Genomic DNA, 10,661 nt, shown 5'->3' on the forward strand with positions numbered 1-10,661 from the left:
TCTATCATTGAACAGTAATTACGGCTGTGAAATAGGCGGAGGGTGTCACCAAAGCTGAAGATTTTAAACGTTTTCTTTTCTCTCCTCTCGGTTCAAATGTGATGAAAGACTGGCTCTATGTGAAATAACAGGTTTTGAAAATAAGAGGGTGCCAAAGCCCATCTCCAACAGCTTTCACCGATGGCATGGAAATTGCCATTAATGTCCCAAATGCTCTTTAGCCTACCTATCTTCTGGGAATTGAAATTGCCTCCTATTTTACAAACCCATTATATTTTCATCCCAGTTGCGGATGTGATAATTTGATATAATTGATTCTCCCATCAACCCTCTAGGAGGTTTTGTGCAAGAGCTGTCTATATGTTTTCAATAACATGTCTCTTTATTGTCTGTACATGAGGCCATTTTGAGACAGATGGGAGATGGAGTCTTATATTGTTGTGCCTTGATAGAGTAATTGTACTATAATATATTTGGAAGATGCATAATCCCGCAAAGTGCAAAAGGGTGTTTGTCAGTTCAAGAGTTTCATGTTAGCTAGAGATACAGCTAAAATAATATACAGTATGTGAAATTATTCCTGTATCTATGAGGAAATGTGTCCTGAGGCATACAACAAATTGTCTCACAATTTTATCTCTAGAAATGTGATTCTTTTTTTTTGCTCCACAGACAAACGGTGGGTGGCAGGATGCTCCGACCCCCTCGTCAGTGACCTCGCCCATAGAAGGACCCGGAAGTGTTCACTCGGATACCTCCAACTGATTATTTTACCCTCCACACACACCATCACCACAACCCAACGATGAACTGGCAGAGCCAATCACAGTACTAAACATAGCGGCATACTACACAGTGTCCTGTAGATTTCAGGGGTGCTGTGAAAACCATAACTATAGCAACCTTTCCTCAGCTACAGTACTACGGGACATTTGAGATGCATACATACAGTAATAGGAATTTCAAAACAAAAATAAAAACGATACAAAAATTCTTAATACAAATGTTTGTACAGATTTCACAGGATATTCAGAGGGCTGGGTTGCTTAATTACCTGTGATGGGTTTACTCATATTGATGATATTAAGTGATAAGATAAATTTCGACAACCAAACCTGTATACTTCAATTCAAATGTTTAATTCTACCTCTCAGCGACTAAAAAGTTAACAAATATGAAAGAACATTATTTGTTTTTTTAAAACATGAACTTTGTCATTGTAAGAAAGAAGCACTTCGTCATGCTTTGTTTTGCGGTCCCTCCTCACTGGGCACATACTGGTTGAATCAACGTTGTTTCCACGTCATTTCAAGGAAATTATGTTGAACCAATGTGGAACAGACGTTGAATTAACATCTGTGCCCAGTGGGTCACCTATTCGATGGTACGCCATTTAGGCTTTTAATGTTGCTCCCCTGTTTACAGTGTGTGCTTGATGAACTGTGTTCGCTTTACCCTCTCCCACAGGGAAATAACCAAGAAGACTTAGAACTTGATTTACTAAATGTTTTTATATTAGTTTCTCCGTAGAGGACTTTTAGGGAAAGCAGTCAGCCTAGTGAATTATGAGGACCCTTCACCCTGACTAGCAGGTCTTCAATCTGGGTGGAAGGCATTAGAAAAGGAAAACATGCTGGTACGAGAATGCTCATTGGCAAATCTAAAGAATTTAATGGAAATTGAGTAGACAATTGAATATACATTGTAGATGTGTGTCTTCCTGATTTATAAACTTCTGCCCCATGACCCCTTTGATAAGAACGCAGGAGATCTGTGGGCCCACAAGCACTCATAGGGCTCTCTTCTGATATCCATACTAGCGTACCACTTAGTCTTGCTAACACCTGGCTCTCGACGTCACAGCTCGCTGTGTAGTCACGTGGGTCGCGTCGGCCAGGCTACACACCACTTAGAGTGCATGCCCAATACATGCTTCATTCTAAGTATGCTAGTGTGGATATTGGGAAAAAGCTACAGAGTATGTGCTGTTGATTGTCTGAGGGCCTGAGGAAAGCCTTCCTTTTTACCACCTCCTTTTTACCACCTCAACCACCTCATTGAGTATCAGTGTCTCATCAGAGGTAAACGTGTGAAGTTACAGTTATGTCATGTGTAAAAGAGGGAAAAAAGGAAATAAACACCTGTCATCAACAACCCAGACGAGTTTGAATCACATCATTCCTTCCAGTGAGAATAACTAAACAAAAGAACACATCGTCTCAATCTAAAAGTCATTTGGAATCACTTCCTGTGTCTGATTGTTTTGGAGCCTATGGGGTCAATAAGAGCAGACATAATGAGCAAAGTGGCGGAAACATCAAGTCATTTTGTCCTCGTCTAATGTCATTTCCTCGTTCGCTGTCTCACTTCAAATTCATTCGTTTTTTTAGTCGCCAAATGTTACTGTTAACCAAAACTCTTATATTTGTTGATCTATTGTTTTTTTTTATGTGTACTTTCTAGAGGTCGTAACCCATCTAGCTACATTCACTCATATAACTATTAGATTTCTCACTTTACCTTTTGCCAACTGTCCCAATTCTGGTGCAGCAATCCTAACTGGGGAAAAATTCAATTGATAACCAACTGAACAATGCTGCCTAAATGAAAAGCCATTGTAGATGAAACCCTTTCTGGAGAAAATCTCTGTCAAGGATCTGTGTAGTAACAGTTTGTTTTTGACTACATGGAATCAGAATCTAGTTAAACATGGAAGTCGTTAAGTTAATATGATTCAGTTACTCCTAGCTCTGCTGATGCAGGTAACACCAGGGCTGAACTTACAGTAGCCATGATGCGCAGGGCATGAGATGCCTTTTACCCCGTGATATAGCCAACAAGATATATTGTTTTCCTGTGATTCAGTGTTCATTGTTCAGCCACTGTTCCAAGGCACTCTCCTGCAATGGAACTATATTGTTCTTTAAACCCAGAGTTGATTTCTGTTTCTCTTTTTTTTTGCCATTTGAATTTGTTTTACAAAATGTTACAGTATATGACAGCATTCTTTCTTTCACTGTATCAAGAATGTCACCTGTGTCCTTGCTTTTCACTTCTTCAATTGACTTCTATCAGTCCTCAGAATTCATGAGCATTTTGAACGTTGTGCTAAAAGGTCTGTAATGTCCAGAGCAAAACTAGAGATGTGAAAATTCCTTCAGACAAACAAAGATATTTGGACATTTGATAGACTTGTCCTTATGGTGTGTGGACTATAGTTATTCTTTAGTATTTTGTTATTTACTTTTTATAGTGTGCTATTGTATTTCATGGTTCCCATTTTCTTGTCAATTAGCTCTCTCATGATGTGATTCTGTGAACATTGCCACATTGTACTTGACTTTCTTTGTTGAACCATAATTTCTACAGTTTCAACATTAAACTTATTATACTACTATATAATACATCAAGACAAAACAATGGCATTTTATAATTGAATAGTTGAGTGAGAAAACAAGAAGAATATACTGATGTTTGCCAGTTTTGCAAAATGTTATAGTTTTTTATATGTGATATAGATTTTAATGCACCAATTGTAAATTCAGCTTCCCAAACAATGTACTCTTAACAAGTTCAAAAAAGCTCACTTGCCATGTCCCCTCTAATTAATTGATTTGTTGTGCCAAAGTAGAAGTATTCATAATTTATTCATTTTTGAATAACTCACAATAAAACTGTAACTCCCCTATTACCTACAAGTGAATCTCAACTACTTGATACTCTACAGGGACCCTGAGCTCTACAACCCATTCACTCCGGATACAGATTTAGAAATATGCTTGTTTGCCAATAAATGCAATATGATAACACACTCCATATAATATAGCTTTTTTGTTTTGATAGCTGAAAGGAGAGGTTCATATATATAATGCATGTAATTTGTTCTTTAATAAAATATTGCTGTGTTTTTGAATCATTTGTCACACATTTACATATATGTTTCAGATAGTATTCTGGTTCACTTGGTCCTGTCAAAGTTATGAAATAACATGCCAGGAGACCGCTTTACGGATATCAGAAAAATATTTATATTCTATTTTTAACATTCTATCGCTTATTTATAGTCAAACATGTATCTAATCATCGTTCAGGAATTTTCATGACTATTTGATGTGTAGGCCTACAGCATGCTTTGTTATATGACCTTAGGAGTCACATCTGACAACGAGGGCATTGTGAAGGGTTTTGGCTCTAACAGTTTATATGCATGTGAGCATAACCCTTTGGTTATGGAAATGTTGAAGCCCTGGAGTGTTTTGTTACGCTACACATGAAGGACGTTCAATTTCAGTGTCTTCCAAGAGCTTTTGTGTCAATCAGATCCTCACACCGTTTAGACAACCAATGGTCCGGTCCCCCTTTGCCACATGTTATCTGACATTTCCACAGCTCTTTCCGTAGAAATAAACTGGGCCGCCCACAGTACAAAGCGTCAGACAGGATGTGCTCTTCAGAGAGCTTCCCTGGTAAAGGTCATTTGAGCTGTAGCCAGGCGATGGACATCAGAGAGTCACACAGACGGAAGATGACCATTGTCATCCAAAGCAGTGATATTTCACAGTTTATCTGAATTGGCCAATGTGGAGCAATTTGAAAAATAGAACAGTAAACCATGGCTATGTTGATGTCCGTGCTGCTATGGATACCAGTACTATGGTGTGGACATTATGAAGATAGTGAGGGATTTCTCCTCTCCACAAATGGTTGATTGGATAAGAACTGGCAGATGGAAGGCTGCAACATCTCACAAGTCAAATCTTGTGAGACCCTTTCCAATAAATAGAGGGGACATTTAAGACTGTGTGTGTGCACGTGTGCCCGCATGCATGTATGTCTACATGTGTGTGTGTGTGTGTGTGCTTACTAGCATGTGGAGGGTGTTATCTCCTGTAAGTAGGTCAACCAGGAACTCAATCACTTCCTCTTGTTGTCTCGTACCCTTGAATGAAACAGACAGTGGAGCTGGAGTGGCCACGTTGTTGGCTAAAACCCTCTATACTACCAATGAAGACATTATTTGGCTGGACAGTGGCATGTCTGGCAGAATTACTTTCACAACTGCTGCATATTCATAATTGCCTAAATATAGTGTGTGATGGTGGGAGAAAGGGACAGTAGGCAGAGAGGGCTGTAGAATAGATAGACACTAGGCTTGACTGCTGAGTGATGGTGAAATGCCAGAGCCGGACTGCTCACCGGCCCCAGGGCTGAGAGGAAACAGGACTCTTTCTCTAAGAGCAGAGACGGCATCAAAACGATTTGACCAAACACACTTGATCAGTGTCCAAACCTTGATCCCTCTCAACTCAGGCAAAATTAAAATGCTGAACATGAACATCACTTGATGTTCATATTATGGTATACTGTTTGTGACATGATCATAGTCTGAAGTCCATTTCACAGCACCATACTTGACAGCTTGCTGACACTCCCAAAATTGTCATGGCTCACAACAACCCTATCATTTCATTTAGGTCATTCAATGACAATGGCCTGCAATGAATGTCACAACTCATTCCTTCCAGATATAAGAAGTGAACTCATGAACTCATGAAGAAGTATCAAAGCCACAAAAGTAATACCTTATGATCCAAAATACACTATATTCACTACTTCGGGTCCAAGGCGTTGAAGAAGAAAACAGACAATCCAATGATTCTCAATTCCATTTGTATTTGGGAAAATGTTAATCAATTCATGAGATGGATCATCACGCACCCCTATTTGGAATAACCCCACTTCACCTACAATGTTTAAAGTCCTGGTTCCAAAGTAGCAACATGAATTTTAAACATGTGTACTGTAATGGATCTCTACTGTCATTCAATCAATTACAAGAAATATTTGGATTATCCAAGGCCGATTTCTTTACGTTTTTTCAACTCATCTTATTCAATTAAATCGCTTCAGCAGAATCTGGATTAACCTAATGCATCTAGCATAGAGAAAATACTGAAAGATGCTGCTACGCTAAAGAAGTTGATTGCCAATGTAAGGGTGTGAACTGGCGGCAGAGAAGTCAGACGCAGGAGAGAAATAACTGGGTTTCCAACGGCGTAGTTTATTTACAAAAACCCACCAGAAAACATAATAATACAAATCAATGGGTAACAGAACCCGACTCACACCAGTACAGACGTACACATACACTTACAATAAACAATCACAGACAAGGACATGAGGGGAAACAGAGGGTTAAATACACATGTAATTGATGGGATTGAAACCAGGTTTGATGGAAGACAAGACAAAACCAATGAAAAATGAAAAATGGATCAGTGATGGCTAGAAGGTCGGTGACATCGACCACCGAACACCGCCCGAACAAGGAGAGGGACCGACTTCGGCGGAAGTCATGACAACCAAGTTATATCAATGGTTGATTGAAACTCTATCTGATGTTTCAGAACCTATAAGGAAATAATGGGAAACCGATCTAAAGGAAGAAATTGAGGAGAACCATTGGTCACAGATATGTGAAAATGCTCATACCTGCTCCTACAACCTAAGACATAAACTACTACAATTTAAGATAATTCATAGGTCTTACTACAATCCTGCCAGAATACATGTAATGCACCCAGAAATGTAGCATCTCTGTTGGAGATGCAAAAGTAACAAAGAGCCTATTACATATGCTGTTGTCCTGTGACAAACTGACACCACTTTGGGATAATGTAGCCTATGCGCTATCATTTCATTGTGTCTAGGAGTTTGGATTCATCCATCTCCATGATTATGTCTGTTGGGATGTGTAAATATTGGTGATCAATATCAGAGAAAGTTTTGTAATCTAGGCGTTATTTCTGCAAGAAAAATGTCTAGCTATGAATTGGAAAGCATCATACTCACCCTCTATAACAAACTGGAGGACTGAGCTGTCTAGTTACATCCCTTTAGATGCAGTGCCTTCAGAAAGTATTCATACCCCTTGACTTATTCCACATTTTGTTGTGTTACAGCCTGAATTCAGAAGTTATATTTTTCTCACCCATCTACACACAATACCCATAATGACAAAGTACAAACATGTTTTTAAAAATGTTTGCAAATGACCCCTGAGTCAATACATGTTAGAATCACCTTTGGCAGTGATTACAGCTGTGAGTCTTTCTGGGTAAGTCTCTAAGAGCTTTGCACACCTGGATTGTACAATATTTGCACATTTATTATTTTGAAAATTCTTAAAGCTCTGTCAAGTTAGTTGCTGATCGGGCCTCCCGAGTGGTGCAGTGGTCTAAGGCACTGCATCACAATGCTAGAGGTATCACTACAGATCCGAGTTTGATCCCAGGCTGTGTCACAGCTGGCCACGATCGGGAGACCCATGAGGTGGTGCACAATTGGCCCAGCTTCGTCTGGGTTAGGGGAGGATTTGGCCGGCTGGGATGTCCTTGTCCCATCGCACTCTAGCGACTCCTGTGGTGGGCCGGGCGCATGCACGCTGACATAGTCGCCAGTTGGACAGCGTTTCCTCCGACACAGTAGTACGGCTGGCTTTCAGGTTAAACGAGCTGTGTGTCAAGAAGCAGCACGGCTTGGCAGGGTCATGTTTCAAGGACGCATGGCTCTCGATCTTCGCCTCTCCCAAGTCTGTGCGGGAGTTGCAGCGATGAGACAAGACTGTAACTACCAATTGGGTATCATGAAAAAGGGGTAAAAAGTGCAAAATAAAATAAAAAAAGTTGGTTACTGATCATTGCTGGACAGCCATTTTCAAGTCTTGCCATATATTTACAAGCTGATTTAAGTCAAACTGTAACTAACCCACTCAGGAACATTCAATGTCATTGTTACGCACGCCTCTGAGAAGAGGGAACGCAACTCCCTGCTACAACTCAACTCTCTGAAGTGCAAGAGGTACGGACTGTAGGTGCGAGTAAGGATGACACAAAAGCAGAATTTACCGTTTACTAGAATTTATTTTCTTACACGGTAATATGGGGAAAAGGGGCTGGACGGAACCAAAGCAAAGAAAGTAAATATCAAAGTTCCCCCTCTCCTATCTAACCTGCCTACCCACTTAACTTACCTAACTTAACACTGCCTGGTGCCCTAACCAAAATACAGGGGGTGGTCCGCCCAGGTCTTACCTAGTGTGCCTAGACAGTAAATATACTACGGGTATATGTATGCCCTCGGGCCTCTTGCCTAAGCACTCCCAAAGTGCCTTCTCCTTCCCCCCCTGGGAACAAACGAAACAGAGTAATTATTAACGATTTCACAAACACTCACAAACACAGGACATAGCAAAACTGCTACCAACAACAACAGTACATACCACACTTTCTGATACACAACCAACACTATATCACAATCTAATTTTTCTCTCTCAATCTCCAAATCTCTACTCCAAATCTCTCCTCTCTCAATCTCCACTCTTGGGCAGAACACTGGCTTTTATCTTCAGGTGGCAATGGTGATTAGAGTCAGCTGCTTCTTGACGAGGGGGCGGGGTCAGCTCCAATCACCAATTAGCCTGGGGTTGACCAATCAGCTGGTTGGGGAGTACTTCAGGAAGCCATCTCCTGAAACACACACTCAAATACAAAACAGAACACAGAAACTGGGGAACGTAACAGTCATCTTGGTAAGCAACTCCAGTGTATATTTGGCCTTGTGTTTTAGGTTTTTGTCCTGAAAGGTGAATTTGTTTCCAAGTGTCCGTTGGAAAGCAGACTGAACCAGGTTTTCCTCTTGGATTTTGCCTGTGCTTAGCTCTATTCCATTTATTTTTATCCTAAAAAAACTCCCTAGTCCTTGCCGATGACAAGCATACCCATAACATGATGCAGCCACCACCCTGCTTGAAAATAAGAAGAGTGGTACTCAGTGATGTGTTGGATTTGCCCCAAACATAGAAGCTTTGTATTCAGGACATAAAGTTAATTTATTTGCCACATTTTTTGCAGTTTTACTTTAGTGCCTTGTTGCAAACAGGATACATGTTTTGGAATTTTTATTTTCTATACAGGCTTCCTTCTTTTCACTCTGTCATTTAGGTTAGTATTGTGGAGTAACTACAATGTTGCTGATCCATCCCCAGTTTTCTGTTATCACAGCCATTTAAAGTCACCATTGACCTTATGTGGTTTCCTTCCTCTCCAGCAACTGAGTTAGGAAGGACGCCTGTATCTTTGTAGTGACTGGGTGTATTGATACACCATCCAAAGTGTAATTAATAGCTCCACCTTGGTCAAAGGGATATTCAATGTCTGTTTTTTGTTGTTGTTGTTATTTTAATCTACCAGGTGCCTCATCTTTGTGGTTGAATCTGTGTTTGAAATGTACTGCTCAACTGAGGAATCTTAGAGACAATTGTATGTTTGGGGTACAGAGATGAGGTAGTCATTCAGAAATCATGTTAAACACTATTATTGCACACTGTCATGCCCTGACTTTAGTTATATTTGCTTTCTTTATTATTTGGTTAAGTCAGGGTGTGACAAGGGTGGTTTGTTTAGTTTTTGTATTGTCTAGGTTTTTTTTTGTATTGTCTATGGTTTTTTGGTTATCTATGGGGATTTTGTATTGTCTAGGGGTATGCAGGTTTATGGTGGCCTGAATGGGTTCCCAATCAGACAGCTGTTTATCGTTGTCTCTGATTGGGGAGCCTATTTAGGTTGCCATTTTCCATGTTGGTTTTGTGGGTAGTTGTCTATGTTTAGTTGCCTGTGAGCACTACGTTGGCGTCACGTGTCGGTTGGTTGTTTATTGTGTTGTTGGCGACATTGTTAAATAAACAAGTATGTACGCTCAAAACGCTGCACCTTGGTCCACTCCTTTAAACGGCCATGACAGAACTACCCACCAAAAGAGGACCAAGCAGCGTGGTAAGAGGGAGCAGCATTTGTTGGAGAGTTGGACATGGGAGGAAATCCTGGACGGCAAGGGACCCTGGGCACAGACGGGAGAGTATCGCCGTCCTAAAGAGGAGCTGGAGGCAGCTAAGGCGGAGCGGCGATGCTACGAGGAGTTGGCTCGAGGAGGCGTGCACGAGAGGCATTCCCAGAATTTTTGAGGGAGGGGCACACAGGGAGATTGGCGGAGTCAGGTAATAGACCTGAGCCAACTCCTCGTGTTTGCCGTGGGGAGCGAGTGACCGGGCAGGAACCGCGTTATGTGGTGAAGCGCACAGTGTCCCCAGTGCGCACTCATAGCCCGGTGCGCTACATCGCAGCTCCTCGCATCGGCCGGGCTAGAGTGGGCATCGAGCCAGGAGGGATGGTGCCGGCTCAGCGCATCTGGCCTCCAGTGCGTCTCCTCGGCTCGGGTTATCCTGCGCCAGCTCTACGCACGGTGTCCCCGGTTCGCAAGCACAGCCCAGTGCGGCATGTTATAGCTCCCCGCACTTGCCGGGCTACAGTGGGCATTCAGCCTGGGAGAGTGGTGCCAAGCCTACGCACCAGATCTCCAGTGCTCCCCCACAGCCCAGTGTATCCGGTGCCTCGGCCAAGGAAGAGGCCTCCTGGATGTCTCCCCAGCCCGGTGAGTCCTGTGCCTGCCTCCTGACCGGAGCTGCCAGTCTCCCCCCCTGTCCGGAGCTGCCAGTCTCCCCCCCCTGTCCGGAGCTGCCAGAGTCTCCCCCCCCTGTCCGGAGCTGCCAGAGTCTCCCCCCCCTGTCCGGAGCTGCCAGAGTCTCCCCCCCCTGTCCGGAGCTG

At 42.2% G+C, this 10,661-nt stretch overlaps 1 protein-coding gene across 6 annotated transcripts in view; it reads left to right on the plus strand.

Moving 5' to 3' along the window:
* Positions 1-3,913, plus strand: part of LOC129824102 (pre-B-cell leukemia transcription factor 1-like) — a 123,011-nt gene extending 119,098 nt beyond the window's left edge. For 4 of the 6 annotated variants that reach the window (XM_055883433.1, XM_055883434.1, XM_055883436.1 and 1 more), the window contains one exon: positions 673-3,913. In XM_055883433.1, coding sequence (XP_055739408.1) covers positions 673-765 — 93 coding nt within the window. In that variant the 3' untranslated portion in view covers positions 766-3,913. The remainder of the gene's footprint in view (positions 1-672) is intronic. The other 2 variants (XM_055883435.1, XM_055883439.1) reach the window with 1 other exon arrangement.
* Positions 3,914-10,661: the final 6,748 nt, after the last annotated feature.

This window comes from Salvelinus fontinalis, chromosome 26, assembly GCF_029448725.1.
Source record: "Salvelinus fontinalis isolate EN_2023a chromosome 26, ASM2944872v1, whole genome shotgun sequence".
Lineage (NCBI taxonomy): Eukaryota > Metazoa > Chordata > Actinopteri > Salmoniformes > Salmonidae > Salvelinus > Salvelinus fontinalis.